The following is a 23,069-nucleotide window of genomic DNA, read 5'->3' as shown; positions in this document are numbered from 1 at the left end:
AACCGAGATTTCTAGAAATACTGTTGTGCACAATCAATCTTGAAAAAATTTGAGGTAACTGACGACTTTTGTAGGCATTGTTTTCTATGTCGCTTACATATATTCCGCCGCATGAAATATTTGCATTTTAATATTAATCTCCTTCCAGTGACTGCAAGGTTTTTGCTATGGTTTCCATGAATATATGCATAGACAAACTGATCTAGAACTAATTTATCTATGGATATATGCCCATTTTTCAAATGACGCCACCTACGGAAGAAGAGGGTAGGAACCCGGAATGTGCTCTTCGAATAACCAAATTGTCTACAAAATATTATCAGCAAAGATTAAGGAGAGAAAGATAGGAAACGCCGTACTAACCCTAGTGCTAAATGGCGACCCACTTTTAGGCTCGCAGTTCACAACTGAAGGAAAAGGTGGCGCTGAAATCATCTAACGAAAAAGAAATCTATATCTGGCGCGAATTTCAAATCTTCACAGTATTCCACATTCACTAGTAGCTTCTATTTTTTATCCCATATTATAATATATTTTTTTATACGGGGAGACAGAGTTTTTGCTGAGGTTTTTATCTGTTCTCTTGTATCATACGTTGAAATGTATGATGCCCCGTTACATATCCTCTGCTAGTACTGAGATTCATCGACACATATTATGTTATATATATATTATAAAATTAACATATTAAGAGATTATTTAAATAAAAATGCTTTGTCAAATTAGTGGAATTTTTAATTCAATTGAATAAACATATAAAATGTACAGAAGAATATATACATAAAAATAAGTAATATATAAATAATCTTAAATGTGAATCATTATTCATTGCATAGATTTCTGAGTTTTTTAGACATCTGGAACGAAATTTATTGATTATTTTGATTTTATGAGTAAGGTATGATGGAAGAATAATGACTAGATCTACCAAATAGAGGTATCTAAATGTTACCATCAAACTACTTTTGCAGAATCGATCTGAATAATATCAGTAGGTAACATTTGAATCAGGTATGGGAAGAAGAGTTGGCGAAGCACATCCCTGGAGCTGAATCGGCAAACTTTTATTTTCTCACAGAGTTTTATCGTTTCAGTTAAAGTGAAAATGGAAAAATATTAAAATCATTTTATAGTTTTATTCATACTGTAGTACACTATCTACTTAATCCATAATAAGTGACATCATCGTCAGTCTGTGTAACTTTTGATACACAAATTGGTTAGGTATTATGTGGGAGTACTACCGGAAGTGGACAGATTGTTGAGGAAACGGACAATGTTAAATAAAGATGAAAATATCTTATCTCACGCGCTACTTTTTATTATAGAAAGTGGTCCTGCATCGTTGCGTCCACACAATAATTAGATAAATGATGTTTAGTTTAAGACATCAATACGGGGGCAGGAAGGGAAAATTATTGACTGGATGTAAACCTGGTTTAAAGCTTATCTATTGTTGGAAACAAGAAACAGCTATAGAGTTGTGATTATTAATGAAGATTACCTAATAAAATTAACGTAGATTTTTACAGTGAACAGCGCGACGTCATCAGCACCAGAAAATTCATTAACTTGACCTTTTAATAAATTAGACTAATAAAAACAATATAGATGAATTAATTTAGCAAAAATATGGTACAACAAAAGCTCTAAAATTTTGAATAATAATTCACTCTCTTATTATCCCATAATAATCAACGAATATTCGATTGGACGAAGTTACGATGACGTCACATTGAAGTAAACTCATTCCTGTGTGTCATTTGCATTTTTTACTTTGGGTTATTTAGTGTTTTGCAACGAATTTCGACATTCTTTACAATGTTTTTCCGCCAATTTTCTTGAGTTTGAAAAAATTCAATTCCTTTATAGAAATTAAGGAAAGTACAGGCATTTAAAAAAATGTCGAATTCTTAGCTCAAACAGATTGCTATAGTAAAAATGTAATGATTCGATCTTTTGAGTTACCTAAATACTAAATTATTTTACGGTCATTTTCAAACAATGAAACAATGTTCCTTCCTATTTTCTACGCCCTTGCGTCCAACAGAAATAATTGATGAACTTCAAAGACGAATAGGTACGCTCGTACCTATATATAAAAGATATTATACAAAAGAAATATTCAGTCTGAATATTTAGTTCAATGTTAGAATATTTGGCAATGGCCGTGATTATACAATCTTTACGGTAGCTGAGACCTTTTGTTGTACAAGAAGGCATCAATCATGGAATAAATAATTAATTAATTCTTTCCTAAACACTACACATCAATGTCTGTGGTCATCTTTTATTGTTCGTGATTTAGTTGGAACTTCGGTATTAGAATTTTCTGAGCTACTCTCCTAGAGTTGAACCTTGGATTTTTATCAGAAGTACGAAGAATTAGATTTTAATTATTCTTCCAACGTCTCCTATTAATCTTTTATTAACATGCAAGCCGAATAAGCTACGAATATTTCGATAAGTTTTAATGAACTACACGAGCATCTATAATTCCTCTGTTAGGTTCTGCAGCTTCTGCATTTCAACGAAAAATTCAGAACAAAAGTGAATTTTAGTTCATTCCTTGTTACTAAAACTAAAGAAAAAAATACTGATGTTAATAAATAACTTTTTCCTACAACTGCTATGGAAAGTAGCGTATTTTTTATAGCTTACTCAATTTCAAAACTATGTATTGCTCATACTGTGGGAAATATTGTTCCCCACGGCACTTTGCCCACACCTCGCTTGGTAGACCAATGAAATTGGGCTTTTGAGTCGTTTCTATGGAAACGCAAAAAATTAGCACATACTGTCAACGAAGGTCATTTTGATTTGAATCAAGTTCATTACTTGAATTATTGAAATTTGTGCAGTTGTAGGAAAAGTATAGTGTGCAACATGTGGAGAAAGTCCTTTTATCGCTCGTGTGTTTGCGGCACTCGCCTTTCAGGCTCGTGCCACAAACTTCAACACTCGCGAGAAAAGTTGTACTTTCCCCATTTGTTGCACAATATACTATTCCAGACATCAACTTATTCATTTCACATATCTATGATTTTATATTGCTTTTGCTGAATATTTCCAAGTATTACAACATGACTGTAATCATATGCGAAATCATTTTTGAATTTTTGCTGTTTATTTAAGAAAGGTGCTTTGTTCAGAAAAAAATTGAGGATATCTTTATTCTTTGTTCTAACAAATTGAATGTAGAAACCAAAATTGATGTTTGTTTTCATGAAAAGGGAGAAACGATTTTCTCTATGAAAATTTTCAGTCACAGAGGCTACTGGTAGGACAAAAAACATTGTTTCTATCACAAAACGTGCTAGCTACCGCGAAGAAAATCGAGGCCTAAAAAATTGAACTTTAAATATCTCCCACAAATAGTAGATTTAATCGTTATGAATCTAATGGTACAAATTCACTTATAGAAAGTATAAATCAAAAATCATAATAAAATTACGCCGGTGGCGTAGAATTTGAGGAAGATCAACCAGTAGCTTGTGCCTATCGTACGCCTCTGGAGGTAGCCATATTATTTTTATTTGATATTATTTCATGGTTTAGTAGTTCATTGTAGAATATGAATATTCTAGGTAGAAGAGTTTTAGTGTATAGGTTCTAAATAATTTATAAATGTTGAAATAAAAAACCTTGTATCTCATACAGGATAAACATTTTTATCTAGTTCATTTGGAATAAATCTTCATATTTTGGCCTCAAGATTCTATAGATGAAATATTTTTAATAACTTAAGATACACCATGTACAGAATATATCAAGTGCTATGAAAAATCATCAAAAATTAATTTAATGTATTACCTCCAATATTGTATATCCTTTCATATACAAGGTGAGTCGATAATTCTTAGAAATTTTGGGATACCAGAATGATTAAAATTTTGATGGAATCGACAGTACTCAGCGCATAAGATTAAATTATTTTTGACTCTACTGCTGGTCCGAAAGTGGTGAAACACGTACGGTAACATCCTGTTTTTTTTTAATGAGAATGACCAATTTTTATATCACACCCAAAATATCCATGAAATTCTTGTTTCGAAATACCCCACTAGTTATCATTCTTCCTGTGGTACTTCTTGACGTAGGCCTTTTTTTTTCGAAAAATTTAATGAATATAATAGTTTGAACTTTAAACTTTTAACTGACATACTGCCATCGTCTTTCCAAAATAATTTTATGTAGAAATTCCATTTTCATTGCATTTTCATTGATATCACAATATTATACATATGTATAATTAATTATCATAGATATACCTATCTATGATATTTAATTCATTCAACTTTTGAATTATTGTATTGTTTATAGAAATAAGTTCATGTTCAATAATTCAATAAAAACCCTAGAGCGCTGAACGATAGAATGTTTTCATATTAAAATAATTTTATATGACTTTATTTTCCAAAAAGAAAAATCACGCAAAAAATTTTTTTGAATTCCTATCAAATTCATAGATCGAGTTAGGTATATACACATCTAGATTTATTTTCTGAAAAATAAATGGAACTGACATTCTTTGTTGTTTTATTGATCATAAAATTGGACATTTTCTACCGTTTAATCCATACAAGATATATTTTTCATATAAAATGATGTTTTTCGTTAGTTACATTTGTGTCTTGATTATCCTCGTTACACATCTCATCAAATCAATCGAAAATTCGTGTACTTTAGCAAAGTTTGCACGTGAACTTTTTAAATTATGTGGTACTTTCATCTTCCTGTCAGAATATTCATCTGAAAATACTATCAACATTGGAATTTTCAAAGGTAAATATTTGGGTCGTTCGAACGATCATGTTTTTCATGAACTTTTGTTGAGAATTATAAAAATAACTGACCGAAGAAAAACACTATGGGGGACAAACGAAATAATTATCGTGATAAAACATGTTTAAACAGAATTTATTCAGTTAATAGTGATCTCTGGTTGGTCAATTCTATGCAATGAAGGATAATAATAATCACTTATTATCACAGATAATTGTTAGTTTAGAATTTAGCGCCAAAAATAATTGAACTTACCTATTCATCCATCAAAATGTGATTTTTATAACTTGTAATTAAACATTGTTCGAAAAGAACAGTGACATGAATTTTAAACGAATATTCTCATCGGCAATGTATTACAGAATGGTCATCCATCCAGATACTGCCCCCGACCAAAACTGCTTGGTTTCAAAATCTGGGAATAATATTCTGAGATATTAAACGTAAAAAAATGTATACGCTGCTAATTTTCGTCAAAGATGAAACCATTGTGAAGGATGGCTACTCTCTATGAAATTAGGATTATTCAAGGCATTGGAGCGATAACGGAGAGTGTGTCAAAACTTCTTCGCTCCACCGTCTGAAACTCTTCCACCCACAGCGATCAAGTAATCTGAATCTAGTATGCGAACATTTAATTGACAATGGCGATAGTTTGCTTATCCAGGTTTTTGTGTGTAGTCACGATTAGAACGCAAATTCATTGTTCGTCACACCTCGTAGAAGTATTTCAATAACTCAACTTCACTTGTAATTTCTGTGATAATGTATTTTATTCGGTGTAAGTTATTCTTCGGTTGAAGACAACTCTATAAGACTTTCATCAATTTTTTGATATAACAAGTTGATGAATATGTTAGACCCTCTGGTTTGTTGTTGAACACTCATGTATACGAAAATTTCGGATAAAGTGAAGTGATTTCTTCGGAATGCGTTTGTAGAAGTGTAGTAGATCATAGTTGATATTTTCGAATTGGTTTTTAACTTAACGGACGCAAAATGTTTTTGAAAACGGGTAAGTTTCAAAATAAATTTAAGGAATTAAAAATGGCGTTTTTATTTCTAGTTATGTTGTTGCAATAATAAAAATATCGTTGGAAAACAAAACTTTTCTCAATTTACAAGAGCTTTTGCAGGAAATCATGAGCGATTTCATAATATTGAAGCTCTTGCCTAAAATTTCATACCACGGCTCATTTATTCTTTAACATCGCAGAATAATCATAACATTAATAAAACTTCTGGGAATAACTAATTCATAAAAAGCTGAGTCTTTGTAGAATTTAGAAGTGTTTTAAAATTTTGTATCTTGATTTTTTTTAGCCTTTGAAATGTATGGCTCAAATTAGGAGCATCAAGCGATATTACTATCGGTGACAAATTTAATCGAAATAGCTCTAATAATTTTTGAGAAAGGCTTTAGATAGCGTGGATGGATGGAAGAAATATTTTGGTTCATCATTTCCAAATGGAATTGGAATGATTCAAGGCGATATTTTTTGTTATTTCGTCACAAATATGTACCCCAAGGTTCAAAGGCCGAGGTGCTACTGATTTAACTTTTTTTTTTAGTAATATTTAATGAAGTGAAATCTCATTGTTTGCAAGACATTTTCAATAGACTACATAATTGTAATTTATGTATTAAAAAAGTACAAAAAAAACTCTTGGCAGTGTTGAAATAAATAAATAGGTTTAAATTTTCTCAAAAAATCAATTGTCAAAACTTATTTTTGCTGTTAAGTAAATAGACTCACATTTTACAATTTCCGAGATGGTTATGTCGTTTTGTTTAAAATTCAATTTCTAGTTTCAAAAGAATCAATATTTAACGCAACGTATTACAACACATCATCAGTAGGTGCTAAGGTTTTCAGAACGAAGAAAAGTTGAACAGAAAGCTGCGGAGTTCAAAAACTCAGCTGATAATGTCAAATATTATCACTAAAAAAAATCAAACGGGACTGTATTTAAAAAAAAATTAAACATGAACTTTTTCGTTTGCTCTTTTGAAAATGTGTGCCTTTCAAAGTAAAACTGAATTCATTACACTGAATTATATGATTTTTAATGGAAATAACGACATTGCTCTAATAAGTGTAAAAAATATAGATTTCGAAGTCTGAAGAAATAAATCAATAACATGAAATAACATGAAAAGTTTTGAAGGGTTGTATGAAGTGATCAAACGAACAAATTCAAACAAAATCGGACTGGGACTGCTGATTTCCAAGATATGGATATCCGAAATTTAGACCAATTTTCATGAATTGCCTTGTATCTCCTAAACTAACATTCTTAGGTTACTTTTCTGGAAGGCCTAGATGACCTGTATTCACCATTAGGCTATAGCCAACCACTCCTGTTACACCCTGTATATGGAACGATACTCGAAGTGCGCGAGTGAGTCGCCTTCAACTATAGATTGATATAATCTAGATGTGGTAATTTTGTATACATTTAAAACACCCACCAGACAGTAAATGAATAAAAATTTGGAAATGCCATCCAAACGTTCTTTCATAAAGGCCAATTTTGTTTAAATTATATAATGAAATACACAGCAGTTTAGATGGGGAATACCGTTTGGCCAATAATTAGGTTTCTCAGATGATACAGTTATGAAATTTAGGATCCATTCTCATCACCTTCAAGGAAAGTAGGTACAAAATAATATCGTAGAGATTTGCAATTCAAATACCTTTGGCCTAGGTAATCACTGATCTGGTTTATCATTTCCAGCAAATAAACAATGGTTTGGCAAAAAATCATTTATTTGGTGACCCATTTAAAAAACTCCAACTCTCTTCCACATCTCTGAAACGATAATTAATTTCTTATTAAATGGGACAACCTATACAGGGTGGTCCAGATTTTAGTGCAATAACTTTGTCATCGGATAGACTAAATGTTTTAATGAAAAAAAAATCCTATAAACATATATCCCAACAAGCTTCGTTCTCTAAATACAGGGTGTTATAGTTCAAGAAAAAAATTAGTTATCGAGATGCTTTCATTGAGCATCGTATTTGGGACACCCTACACATCAAAACATCAATTGGATCATTGAGAAAGAAGTAGAACTCAAATCGTTGATTCTGGGATTATTTTCTCATGTTGTGAATTCCATAAATCTCGGCATCTTGGCTTCATACTTCTAAATTAAACATACCGTTAAGAAAACATGATCAACTACCTGTTAATGAACGAAGATAAATAAAACTCGAAGTGCGTAGTAGCAACAACCTACATAAAAATAGAGATAATTTTTCGAAAAAATATTGTTTCATTCATTTTAATTCCGTAAAACAATTCAATAGTACAGGTGAATCAAAATCATTATTCTATTTGAATTACCATCAAATAAGTACCGAATAATTCAAATATGAAGTTTCCTTCATTTCTACTCCTTACAAATTTTTATTTTGCTGATTGTACCTGTCAGAAGTGACTAGGAATTACAGTTTTCATTATCACCTAAAAAACATCAATCTCTTATGACAAGCATTTCTAATTATTCTTGTAGATATGCTATGTATTAGGCTTAAGTATATTCCACATATCTAGGAAGAACAGCTTAATAGCATATTATTTTCATATTTGTTTTTGAAAAAGACTTTCTCTCATTTGGTTGGACTAGTCATTAAATGAGAAAAGTTTATGCGTGCGTGAAATATGTTTCATATTGATTTACGTCAACTACATATTGTAGTAGTTCATGCTCCGTACAAGTCCATTTATCTAGATTTCTCTTACCTAAGTATCTGATATTCTCGGCTACCTACGAAGATACATTTCGTTTGAAATTTTCCACAGAGTTCATAATTTTGATTCATGTTTTTGCGCAATTGTTCTAAGGCAATATCTGGCTAACTCCCCAAATGTCTGTTATTTTCGATGATTAAGCATAGAATGGTCTACTACAGAGCCCGACAATTGAAGCCTGAAAGTAATAAACATAGATAGAGGAAGCATATATCATTTTCAGTAAGCAAATTTTGTCCCCAACATGAACTATCAAATCTGACATGAAGCGCGCGGAAATGAAAACATATCAGTGATACATATTTCACTCAATTCGCAAGTTTCTCCACAAAGAACGCACTTCTTATTTCCCATAGTGAATCAACGTTTCATATCAACACAAAATATATTGAAATAAATACCTAATAATACCTAACATAGGTACTTATTAAAAATTTAGAAACCAAACCACGTGAAACAACCGATGAAACTAGGAGAGCAAAAGTTGCCAAACCTAGGAATCCTAGGATTTCAGCAAGTATACATATACAGAAAATAATAAATAGTATTTTCTTTATTTGGAAGTGTCAGGTTTTTAATGAAGTTGTTTAGTTCATATAAAAAAATATATAATTATACGTTTCGGAGCCACTCTCCTTCTTCAGTAAAAATGACTCATTTGATAGTTTACAATATGAAATATTAATTAAAATTGAGCCTGTAAAAAAAAAAACACAAACATTTATATTTTATTTTTTTTTTTTTACAGGCTCAATTTTAATTAATATTTCATATTGTAAACTATCAAATGAGTCATTTTTACTGAAGAAGGAGAGTGTCTCCGAAACGTATAATTATATATTTTTTTATATGAACTAAACAACTTCATTAAAAACCTGACACTTCCAAATAAAGAAAATACTATTGACTATTAAAAAGCAGGTAAATAACATGATCAAAAAGAAAATAATAAATAATCTGCTCATTATAAATTCAACAATTAGGAAAAATATCGGTTTCCAGATTTGCATATTTAGTCGGAAATCACTCAAATAAATATATTTCATTCAATTTAATATACATTAATAACAACATAGTAAAATTGTGGCTTTGAAAATATATCACAATCCGACAAAGTAATCTAACCATGTTGGGGGCATGTAAAAATTGCCTCTACTCCCCCTATCTGTGTTTATTACTCTATAGTTGAAGCCATATGAATATTTTTTATACAATAATTGAATAAATACTCATCCGATCGAAGGAATCAGTTTCGTCATAGAAAAACAAAAATGTTCATGTCAGATTTCTCGAGGATCGTATCATAAGGAGACTAAAAAAATGCATTTCAGATTCCAAGGAAAATTTGTCTGTGGGAAAATAAAGTTTAACGATAAAGTGAGTCAATGAACAATTCTAGGTACTAAGTTCAAATTCGCATCTGAATGAAATACTCAGTTATTGTACACAGGTGTTATTGAAGAAACCAAATTTTTAATTAAGTGTTTGCTTTTTCCTTCTCATTTCGAAATGTTGAAGCACTCAAGCTTGAATATTATTAATTGTGAAATAATACCTTGCTTGAATTGGTTGAAAAATAGTTTATTCACACCATTCAAGTTGATTGAACTATATCTTCTAGGTTCATCGATTTCAACAGCTATAGGTATTCTCAGAATTTTTTTATACATTATAGAACGAAAAACACAAATATAAATTTTTTTCATCATTTTGGCAATATATGAAAGTAAATTTGTCTATTTTCAGTTCTCATGTACTCATCCAAGCAATAAAATGAATTCCAATTATGGGTAACATAGTTGTATTTTATTTATCGTGAATACATTAAAACATACATTATTTTCCTGATCTTGTGGTTTGATGAAACCACTCAAAATTCGAGTCATTTTGTGAAATGAATGTGAATACTCGTTACAAGTGAGTATCGAGATATTTAAAAATTCAATTTACAGACTATCAAAGAGTAGTTATTGATTTTCGTATAAAAAGGGATTTGGCACAGTAAGAAATTCTTTTATACATTGGGAGAATGATTATAGGTACAGCTTATTTTTAAATTCAATCGAAGCTGAATTCACACATTAAAACAAGTTTTATAATTTCTATGTTTTTACTATAATTTATTTATTGCTGGATCATCTACCAAACAGTAACGGCTGAAAGAGTTCATTATTTGAATTTCACACAGTAACAAGATAAAACTAATCAATAGAAGTTAAAGCTGATTATGAAGAAAAATTATTTATTTTTATTATTTTCATTGATATTGGGTATTCTGACTCAAAATATAAAAACTTAATTGCAATTTTATTTCATACTTGAATGAGTTTGAGATATTGGCGTATTATCTATTCTGAGATCTTTTCTAAAAATACTTGAGATATTAAGACGAATTAATATCAGGAGGAACACTCAGTATATTCTCAGAACAGGTTTTGTGCCAGTAGGAAGTGCTCGGAGTAAGATATTTTTAGCTTTTTTATTTCACTAACAATTTTGTGAAGTTCTGAATTTGATTGAAGAATACTCAATGAATTTAATATTTCTCATTTCGTCTAAGGTTATATTTTATTAAAACTTTTGACTAAACAATCATAAAATATGGAAATTAGAATTAGAATTAGAAACTTGAAATTTTCAGGTTCTGTAAATCTGACCGTCCGAAATTTTGAGTTAATTTCGAAACTGCAGGTCGATCGGAGTGAAAATATGTATTTAGATGTAGAATTCAAGGCCTCGTTCGAAATTTTATGTTATTCGCGTAATCAAAACCATATAAAATTTAAGAAAAATATAGAAAGAAAATTGAGTACTCAATTTGTAGTCACAACAGAACCAAGTTGATAGATGGGCGTGGATATGAAATACCAATTTCAAGCTCCATATGAAATTTCTAGACGATCACACACAGTTAGAAGGATAGAAAATTCAAGAAAAATATTGGAAAAATACTAATTTTATTTTCGTTGATATATTTTTTAAATATTTCGAATAAGTCAATGTCTATGCTATTTTTGAAAGACGAATTCAATACCTATTTATTATTCAGAAATAATGACAATATTAAGTAATTTTCTAGTTTCATTCACGATGCAAATTTTCAAAAACAAATACGAGACAGCTAAGGATGAACGAACTAAACTTCATGCTGATTATAATAGATATGAGTTGCCCTATTTTATAGTGAGTATCCTAGTTGATAAATACACAAAGTCGATTGTTTTCAAGGATATAAGGATAAAATGTCGAGGAGCAAAGTAAACAAATAAAGTGTAGGTATCCAGAAAAAATTTTGAATTTATTTCGAAATAATATATTTGTTCGATGAATCTTCATCCAAATACTATTTTATTCAAATTCATATCTATCTACGACTTTTGTAATAATTCATATGAATTTTATCCATGTTTTGGCAGTTTTAGTTATGAATATGATAAAATATTTATGTTTGATGTTCGTTTCACTGTTAAAAACTCGTTGGAAGTGATGGATTGAGAGCATAGAGTAATAAACATAGATAGAGGAAGTATACGCAATTTTTTCATGTCCCCAACACGGTTAGATTACGTTGTCGGATTGTGATGTCTTTCTAAATCCACAATTTTACTATATCATTATGAATTAATATTATATTGAATGAAATATATTTATTTGAATGATTCCCGATTAAATATGCAAATTTGAATATTTGGAATCCAATATTTTTCCTGATTGTCGAATTTATAATAAGCAGAATATTTATTTTTTTCTGTATCTACTGCTGAAATCATAGGTTTGGCAACTTTTGCTCTCCTAGTGTCATATGTTGTTTCACGACATTTGGCGCGCTTGAAAGTTTGTTTTCTGAATTTCTGGTATATTTTGGTATTTATTTCAATATATTCTGAGCTAAAATGAAACTTTGATTCACTATGGGACATAAGAAGTGCGTTCTTTGTGGAGAAACTCGCGAATTGAGTGAAATATCGTATAACTGATATGTTTTCATTTCCGCGTGCTTCACGTCAAATTTGATAGTTCATGTGGGGACAAAATTTGCTTACTGAAAATGACATAGGCTTCCTCTTTCTATGTTTATTACTCTAAGATTGAGAGCAATGAATTTTAATTACAAATAAGAAATTTAAATGGCCTACTGTTGAAATCCAAAAAGTAAAAGCGTCTTTATTCAATATTTTTTCTTACAATCTCTACCATTACGAAAAGTCGTTTTATATAGGTCAGCCTGTATATGGTTGGTGGATGCAGATTTATGTTTTCTTAGAATACGAACATCTTAGCCATTCCGTAGTTTCTCTGTATGGGTTTCCGATGGCTCTCCAGATAAATCCCAAATTCACGAATAGCATAAAGACGATAAACAATCATAAAATATGGCCCATACCTTGACAGCGATCTACACATTGAACATGAACGAATTTTGAGGTCAACGATCAGACTTGATTTTCAAAATGTGGGCGTAGAAAGATGACATTCGCTTTGTTTAGTTTAATTTTTTTTGTGTAATTCATCCTGCTACCGACCCATAATATAAGAGTGCTGTGAATATTTCTAGCATTCAATTAGTTGATGTATTTCCTTGAAATCCCCGAATTCAATGGTTTCCCAAAAAAAAATTTCATACAAAAAAGTGATAGTCATTATCCTTATGGAAACTAGATAGTTCTTTCTTTCGATATACACACGGGCGTAGCTGGGGGTGGGGGGGTTTGGGGGTTCAAACCCCCCCCGAAATGTTATAGATGTCAAAAAAACTTATTTTTTCTTCAAAATCTCGAAAATATTTTTCTAAATGGAATTTGTAAAATGTGAATGAAATTATCACTCTCAGTTCAATTAATTTGTACTGTGAAATTTGAATTAAATTACCTCTACGTAATCCAGTCAATTTGTGCTCACATGTGCCCCTCAAAGGAAAGGTATGGGTTAGTTTGATTTTTTCGATCGTATGTAACGGGTGTTTTTTTCGAGGTATATAACTTTAAGTTGGCATTACTGTTCAAGATGGCGACCGATTTAACAGCTTTCAAGTGATTTATTCTCAGTTCGGTTTGGCAACTCATCATGAATAGACTCACGCCTGAATAACGCTTGAAAATAGTGCAATTTTATTTCGAAAATAATGGTTCTGTGCGGAATACGTATCGCGCACTACATCTATTTTATTTTGTTTTTCATTCCTGAATTGAACAACCATGATGTCCAGGAGCTGTGGTTCCAACAAACCGGCGTAACATGTCACACAGCTCGTGCCATAATCGATTTATTGAAAGACACGTTTAGTGACCACCTAATTTCACGTTTTGGACCTGTGAATTTGCCTCCAAGATCTTGTGATTTAACACCGCTAGACTACTTTCTGTGGAGCTATGTAAAGTCATTGGTGTATGCGGATAAGCCACAAACCCTTGACCATTTGTAAGACAACATTCGCCGTGTTATTGCCGATATGCGGCCACAAATGTTGGAAAAGGTCATCGAAAATTGGACGTCCAGATTGGACTACATCCGAGACAGCCGTGGCGGTTATATGCCAGAAATCATATTTAAAATGTAATGCCACAAGATCATCTTGCGGATAAATAAAATTCATATCAATCGAATAATCCATCGTTGTGTTATTGCAATTTAAAGTTCTATAGCTCTAAAAAAAACACCCTTTATTTTTTTGGGTTCTGAATCCGAATCTGAGGTTTAGCACCAAAATTCTGTGACGAAACATTAAAAAAAAATACAAAAAAAATTTAATCTTCTGACGTTTTCTTCCATGAAGTTTTTTGTCCGAAAAACCTGGCTCAAACGATAGTTCAAAATTGGCGTATTATATCTATCTCTGCTAAAACTCAGTTGATGGGGTAGTTTTAATTTCTTCGATTTATTATCTGGGGTACAGAATTTGAATCTGAAGTTTGCCACCAAAATTTCATGATAAAACATTGAAAAAAATGCAAAAAAGGTGATAACTATCATTTTTTACCGGTTTTTTTGCATATAAACTTTCTACTCATAAATTTGAATTTGAGTACTCTGTTGTATAAATACTACGACGGTATTTTTCTCCTAAATATATTTATGGCAATCGATGTAAAGAAATAAACTAAATTTCAAAAAGTTATTTTGAAAATCCTTTTTTTCTCAAAACATACTTGAAAAATAAAACTAGTGAAAACAGACTGAATGGGTTGGCTCTTTTAAAGTTGATATATTTAAAAAGAAAAACATAAGATTTTTTTTATAATATGTAAAACCCCCCCGAAACTGCAACCTGGCTACGCCCGTGGATATACATACATACCTGCTTTTAGAATAAGCAAAATATTTTAAATATTGAAGAACTGTAAAAAAATTTACTTAGTATAAAATACTTCTTGCTGAATCTTCTAAATTCCGGCTTAAGGATAGTAACTTATTTATTCATTTATAATCTGATAATTTTATTGAGAGCATCTCTTCAGACAGATCTTTTGAATATCATTCGTTACTTCTTCATGTCTGTAGATAATTTGGCGAAGTATTTTTTTGAAAAAAAGGTTTTAAGGAAGTAGAAGTGATAAGCAAATCTATAGGATTCAATAGATTATTGTTTTTCGGTGAAGAATTTATGTGTTTCCAATTGCGTTATCTTGACCAGATTAAAGTGTTTGTTCAGTGCGATAAAATGGTTTCAGTATAACCTTATTTTTCGATCGACTGAAACACGATAATGTAAATTATATAAACAAAACAACGTTAATACCTCAAATGAATCTGAACTGTCATCATCATTGTTCGTGAAAGGTGAGATTGTCATCACTGTTAAGGTCTTCTTGCGATGAAGATGTTCTGAGGTCTGAAAATCTAGTCACTGTGCGTACCTATTTTGAAGGTGAGTGGCCTGTATATATCATTGTGTTTCAGTTTCTGATAATATTGGTTGATCTACTTTCTCAAAAATATTTTTTTCCTTTCAGAACTATCAAATGTCTATGATTTTGAATGCAAACATTTTTTTCTTGATTATTCATTCTTTGTTTTATTATTTCCAATAATAATATTTTGGAATCGTCGAAGAAAAAACTATCACTGAAATTTTTAGTTTAGATTTAGGAGTGAATACAAACATCTCATGAAAAAATCCATTCTCTGATGTCCAAAGCTTTTTTCGGAAACTATAAGAACTATTCACACAATTCATAGACTCAAATTTTGAAAAATTCATATCGCCTTGGATTTATGAACTGATGTTGTGATTGGACGATCAAGTTGCAGAATAATATCTCTATTGGTCAGTTGGTTAAAGGCGACAGCAACGTCATCAAGTTTATAAATCCAGGGTTAAAGATACTTTGTTACATGTTTTCTTTTTTAATTCGTCTAGATTAGGTAAACGTTGTAATATTGATTTATGATATCTTGCAGACAGTATCATTTTTATCGGAACAACATTGTTTCCAGCTATTCATCTCACAGAGGATTTAATATCAGATCAGAATATTTGATTTTTGTTTGTTGATAGTATTTCAGTTATTTAATTAATAATAACTTGATGCTGAATGATTGGAGTTTTAAATATTTCTCATGAATCTCATATCGAAAATTTTACCCAATATTTCCGTTAACATAGATCCGTCTAGGTTGAAATTTAGTTCCTATCTATACAGGGTGAATCACCGGGATGGCCTATTAGACGTTCATGGAAAACTCATTATAATTTTGAGCTGAAAATTTGCATATTTGGGTTTGAGACAATGATCTTTCTCCCTAAAATATTTTTAGATCTCTACAACTTTCGTTTATACCGGAAACATACTACTGCTTCCTTTTTTCAAATAGCACACCCAGTATGTTATTGCATCATTAGATAGCTTTTTTGACGACAATTTCGGCAATATGCCATACCTTGAGTGAAAACTCAACGGTTTATGAGTTAATGGGATTCTTATGAAAAAAATGGTGGCGATGAGAACTCACCTTTTTGTGAATTTTTCGACAGAAAAAGCCTTTTCCGAAAATTTTTCTTTCTTTTTCGATTCTGCAAATACTTAGTATTATAAACCTGTTCGCGGTATGGACGAAAAATATACAGGGTGTTTATAAGAAGATCTTGAACTTGGACAACTCAAATTCATTGAAACTCAAGATTTTCAAATTAGAACTTATATTTTTTATTATTTCAGTCGATTCTACGTACAAAAATAGTGGAGGTTAATAATTATCATAAATGAAATGAAAAATTTAGTTATCCAAACATCGAATTTTTTCAAATAACATTTTCAAAATTTTTCCGAATTTAATGTTAATCGCTTCACCAGAAACATGTAAAATTCAAGCCGAATATCGAAAAATAATGAAAATGCTCATGATAAATTTCAGAGGATTGTCTCCAAGGGAGCAATAAGCGCCGAAAATCCCTGACGCCAAGAGCTTTCCACAATCTTTCAAATGATTAACTTGGATTGATGGTTTTTCCGATAAAATTTGCTTGTTGTTATTGTTTATGTTTTCTTTCCCCCTTATGTTTATGTTCCTAGTTTTTCATGAATTTCCTCGAAATTGTTTGCACTTGAAAATCTTTCTCGATGATAAGCTAGTTTTAGCATTTAGTGGTTGTTATGTAGATGTAATGATCCAATTCCATCAATTGGTTCTAATGCAGTACTTCCGGTTATTCAAACTCAATTCAATCGAATAATCAAATCACAACCCAAAACACCAAAGACTTACTCAGTAGTTCGTTAAATATGACTAAAGCTGGGAATATAAAAGTGAGGTGATTGGATTATGAATATGTGAAAATAGCATAATGATGATAATAATTAATGATAAAGGTAATTTCCTACTTCAATCGCCAAATTATTATGCTAGATTATTCCTTATCTCATATTTTTCATGTTTTCTACATTCTAAATTATTTCGCAAAATACAGCGGAGACGAAAATTCACCCAACAAAATAAAAATTACTTTTCCTCCTTTCATATAAATAGTAATTAATCTGAAAATAATGAAAAAAAAATGTTTGTAAAAAAAAATCATTATCTACAGAAACACTAGAACAGATTTTTATACTTAATTGGATTTGATATTCAAAATGATAAAAAGATCAGGATTGAGTTAACGAAACTATGTCTGTTTGATTTCAAACAGGTGTCCTTGAAAAGATAAAAATAAATTAAAAAATGTTATCTAATTTCGAACACTTAGAACAGGACCTCCTACTAAATCTGAACTGAAAAAATTGCCCAAATATCATAATGAAATTGATCGATAAAAGTATTTTACATCATCTATAAGTATCCAATAACCACTCAATTATTGATTATCTAAAGGCTATTCTACACCATCGGATTTTCCTTGATATTTTTATATTACGCTCTAAAAATACTGTACTATATTCATTCGTGTGTTTTACTTTAATGAACAATAGTTGTTTCAGGATGTGAGGAATATATAGCCAAATCATAGCATACTCTATTGCCAATACTGTACCTACTAAATCCATCCGTGTGGTTTGACTTTAATGAACAATAGTTGTATCAGGATGTGAGCAATATATAGCCAAATTATTGCATGCTCTATTGCCAATAAATCATAATGATTGAATTCTTCGAAGTGATTAAAAATTGTTATAAAAAATCAATCAAATATTCCTATTTCTTTATTACGCAGTGAATATGAAGGAGAGTTTTCTGTTACATATTCGAAAAATCTCACTCGTATTTTTGACTGAAAAATTCATTAGTAGTCTGAAGACAGATAACAATATACAAATAAGATAAACAAGGATTGTACTAATGTTCCTCTTCTACTAATAGTATTGGACAATGTTTTTGTAAGATATGATCATACTTTGCAACAATAAATTCAGCAGCTTTATATAATTAAAATTTGAAACGAAAACAATAATAAACATTAAAAATCTAAACAAATGGAAATATAAATGACTACATACCTAATATACAATTTTTTTGTTTCAGACACAAAATTTAATATGACGGTGAAAGAATGGTTTCGAAAACACCAACCACTACAACTATATATTGTTTTTATTTTGACTATATTGTTCCTGATAATACAGTTGGCAATAAGTCATATCACACATGCCTTGACTCTTCTCATGAATTCTTATCAGATGTTGTGCAATGTCCTTGCATTAATAGGATATATTATTACAATTAAGGTGAGAGTTTCACGATACTACCCGATGATTTCAACCCTTGAAATTCATTGATACTTCTTTAAGTCACAACTAGGGTAAAAATTGATTAAATTGAAATTTGATGTTTTGCAAGCTACATGTTTGATTCCTGAATGAAAACTAGAACATATTTGTATCAATGAATTTCTAAACTATTCATAGTTTTGCTTTTCAACTCTGATGTACCTTACTACCTGTCCTACTGATTGGTTGATGATTCTAATCATACAGACTCAACCCAATTAGATGGTATCATGAAGTGACGTATCATGTTTTTTAAATTCATATATCATACCATTGCATTATCATGACAGTACGGAGTAATTTACTACCAAATTTTTCCTTCACAGTTTCAATCCAAGGAATTGCAAGACTCCACAAACCAAAAAGAAAGCCAGCCGCCAAGTAAAATCGACACCAACAATGAAAAAAGATGTGAAGATTTGAAATTAGAGGCCAAGGAAGATAAACTGAAGAATACCTTCGGATGGGCAAGAATAGACGTCATTTCTATGCTGATCTGCTGCGTATTCTGTGCTTCATTATGCTTCTCTGTGATTGTTGAAGCTCTTCAAACTTTGTTGCACATGGATCATCTCCACGAGATGCATAACCCAATATCTGTTTTTTGTATGGGAGCAGCTTCATTCCTATTGAATGTAGTATGCTTCATTCTTATTGGCGGATATACTTTCCATCAGGGATCATTTTTGTATGTCAATGAGAGTGGGGAGGTTGTTTTGAACAAGGTTCCTCCAATGGAGAACGTCAGGCAAGGCCAACGTAGATTATCTAGGACGAAGACTTTGTCTTCGGAATTGACGAACAAGAGGCAGAATTTCAGAGAAATGTTTAGAGATAGTTTAGGTAGGTTTGAAGTTTGTTGGTTGTGGTTTTCGAGGCCTAAGTAGCTTTATATAGGGTGACCCATAAAAATCTGTTTATTATATTTTTTCAGGTTCCTTTTTGGTGATGATTTCGGCTGTTCTAATCTATCTAGTAGACTTGCACTACTTCAAATATGTTGATCCTGTCATTGCAATAATTCATGCATTAGCCTTGATGTCTATGAGTTTTCCTTATAGTAAGTAAAAAAGTTTTTCATCATCTGAAAAATGTTATTTTTCTCGATTTATATTATGGAATATAACAAACTGAATCCTGAATCCTCTTTTGCAGTGAAAGAAAGTTGTTTCATCCTACTACAGACAATGCCTGGATCTATAGACATAAACTCCTTGAGGGTAGACTTGCTGAAACAATTTCCAGACATTGTGAATGTTCATGATTTTCACGTATGGCAGCTCACGACTAATAAAGTGATCTCAACTGTACATATCATTTTACAAAACCCAGAGGTAAGTTTTTTTAAGTTTCAGGCATTTAATTGGACAGAAGTAGGTATATGCCGATTTCAAAAATAATCTCTAAATATTAATTTCTAAACAAATCGAATTCATCAAAAATAAATTCCACTGGGTGGCACAGTGCATTCAAATACGTTATTTGAGAGTTGAAGTGAGATTATATCGCATTCTTCCTTTTTCCAGGTTTATATAAGGATCAAAAACGACTTAAAGAAGCACTTCATCTCAAATGGTATCACCCAGGTTACCATACAGCCAGAATTCTTCGAACACCCACAAAAACCAGACGCTATAACATCTACAAACGTTATCAAGTGCCTTATGGCATGCCAAGACTCCTGTGGATCTTGGTTATGCTGCCTAGAATCAGAAATAGAGAAAAACGTAAGTACTTAGACTGAAAATCTATACTATCCAAACATCAGTTGGGTAATCCTGCGATCTCTGCCCAAGACACCTTCTCTCTCTATCGTGGAGAGGTGACTCTGCTGCAACGCGGCAGTTCTCATTTTACTCTTTATATGAAAGATAATTCCATTTATTGATTTTCAGGCTTTGAAAGAAATAAAATGCGAGTCGAAGGAAACTCTGCCAGGTGTACCAACCACAAAAACTGTGATATCAACTCAACCCGAAATAATTCAGAAAAATACTTCCGAAGAATGTGAAAGAAAGCCATCTGTGAATTTGACGGAGGAAAATAATTTGCTGAATAAGGAACAGAAGCTGAATATTAATGCTCAAGAATTCACTAAAGAAGTTAGGGAAGAAGTGAAAGCCAATTTGTAGATAATTAAATTCTCTGTGATTTAAATGCGACTGATATTAATTTGTATTTCATATTATGTGCCTGTATTTTAACGTGTAAGATGCATTTACTGAAAATTGTACATATATCTTGTGTCTTAATTTTATACATTGCTGACTAGGCCAGTGTACCTACTATATGATTTAAATAAATATGTGAAAAATATAAAGTTGAATACTGGAACTTCGAAACTCTGAAAAATATAGTAACCATAATAAAACACATTTTTTTGGCAAAATTCAATTTTATTATTCAACATAGTTGCCTTCTAGGGCGATACAGAGATTATAGCGATCTTCCAACTTTTCGATACCATTTTTCTAGTACGATTTGTCTTTCGCTTCAAAATAAGCCTCTGTTTCGGCGATTACTTCTTCATTGGCGCTAAATTTCTTTCTAGCGAGCATTCTTTTGAGGTCTGAGAACAGGAAAAAGTTGCTGGGGGCCAGATCTGGCGAATACGGGTAGATCAGAAGCAATTCGAAGCCCAATTCATGCAATTTTGCCATTGTTTTCATTGATTTGTGACACGGCGCATTGTTTTGATGAAACAGCACCTTTTTTTACTTTACTTTTTTACTTTTTAACGATTTAGTACTTTAAACGATCCAATAACGCTATATAATAATCGCTGTCGATGGTCTGACCCTTTTTGAGGTAATCAATGAATATTACATCTTGCGCATCTCAGAATACTGATGCCATAACCTTGCCAGCTGACTATTGTGTTTTTCCTCGTTTTGGATTCGGTTCATTGTATGCAGTCCACTCAGCTGACTGTCGATTGAACTCCGGAGTGATATGATGGAGCCATGTTTCATCCATTGTCACATATCGACGCAAAAATTTAGGTTTATTGCACTTAAACAGCTTCAAACACTGCTCAGAATCATTAACACTTTGTTGCTTTTGATCGATTGTGAGATCGGGCGGCACCCATTTTGCACACAACTTTTTCATGTACAAATATTCGTGAATTATATGATGTACACGTTCAGATTATATCTTCACAATATCTGCTATCTCGATCAACTTCACTTTACGGTCATTCAAAATTATTTTGTGAACTTTTCTGATTTTTTCGTCGGTGACAGTCTCTTTTGAACGTCCACTGCGTTCCCCGTCTTTGGTGCTCATTTCACCACGTTCAAACTTAGCATACCAATCAGTGATGGTTCATTTTCCTGGTGCAGACCCTGGAAACTATTCATCAAGCCAAGATTTTGCTTCAACTGTATTTTTTCCCTTCAAAAAGCAATATTTTATCAGCACACGAAATTCTTTTTTTTTTCATCTTTTCTCAAATAACAAAAGTAGCAACACTCACAACGCAATATCTCACAAACTAATGGTTGGGCTGCTATGAAGTTTTGACACGTATCGTTCGAAGGTTGGTACTTACTAAAACTCATATGGATTTAATACTAGCACCGCCATCTGTGCATCAGACCGGGGACTTTTCAATTGAACTAATAGTTTAGTTCAAGGAGGAAAGTTAACACAAAATTAAGACTGTGTAAGGTCAGTCCAAACCAAAACTTCGTCTTCTTCTTTGAAAGGTATAGTTAGGTACAAAACTATACCATTTTTATGGCCCAAATATGAACTAAAAACCAAAAATCGAAGAAAATTGAAATATAATAACATCATTCGTTGAGAACTGGGAAATCAATGGTTCAAATTATTCCCAACCTTCATGTCACACCCTGTTAATTGTGTGTAGCGAAATGAATAACACGTGAAACGATTTTATCATTGTATCGTACAACTTTTCTAGCCGGAAGTTAAGGAAAATTGAATTTGTACAATAGATTCATTTAAAACCTTTTTTGATTTCTGAATTTGAAACTGTCCAGTTTCCGGATAAACTTTCCCATTGAACATTTGATCGATTATCTCAACTGTTATTAGTGCTTATTCACTGTATCAACACAGACTATGCTTGCAGTTGTTACATGCATTTGGTTTTTTAATTTTATAACTACTAGTTTCAAGAAAATTGTAGGCTAAAACTTGAAACTCGAAATTTATCATTTTGCTTCACAAGAGATCAATAGCAACCGATTAAATAAATTTCTGACAAAAAGCTTTAATATTTTTCCAGAAAAACTTTGGACAAGTTTCAGAAAAGACGTGATATCTGTTTTAAATTTTTGGTTCAGAACAATT

The 23,069-nt window shown here is 31.5% G+C and overlaps 1 protein-coding gene across 3 annotated transcripts; it reads left to right on the top strand.

Moving 5' to 3' along the window:
- The first annotated feature begins 5,440 nt into the window (after positions 1–5,440).
- LOC123684605 (zinc transporter 1) lies at positions 5,441–21,080 on the top strand. Of its 3 annotated transcripts, none has more exons than XM_045623924.1 (7): positions 5,441–5,800; positions 18,505–18,707; positions 19,076–19,592; positions 19,684–19,809; positions 19,905–20,083; positions 20,276–20,476; positions 20,645–21,080. In XM_045623924.1, exons 1-7 carry the CDS (start codon positions 5,785–5,787, stop codon positions 20,879–20,881), a joined length of 1,479 nt encoding a protein of 492 aa, XP_045479880.1. In that variant the 5' UTR covers positions 5,441–5,784; the 3' UTR covers positions 20,882–21,080. The 3 variants fall into 3 exon arrangements, with proteins under 3 accessions (XP_045479880.1, XP_045479881.1, XP_045479879.1); XM_045623925.1 differs by lacking the exon at positions 5,441–5,800 and adding an exon at positions 15,207–15,415; XM_045623923.1 differs by lacking the exon at positions 5,441–5,800 and adding an exon at positions 17,119–17,357.
- The last annotated feature ends 1,989 nt before the right edge of the window (positions 21,081–23,069 follow it).

Source organism: Harmonia axyridis, chromosome 7, assembly GCF_914767665.1.
Source record: "Harmonia axyridis chromosome 7, icHarAxyr1.1, whole genome shotgun sequence".
NCBI lineage: Eukaryota > Metazoa > Arthropoda > Insecta > Coleoptera > Coccinellidae > Harmonia > Harmonia axyridis.
Note: the sequence above shows the minus strand (reverse complement) of the source record. Positions and strands in the feature narration are given on the sequence as shown.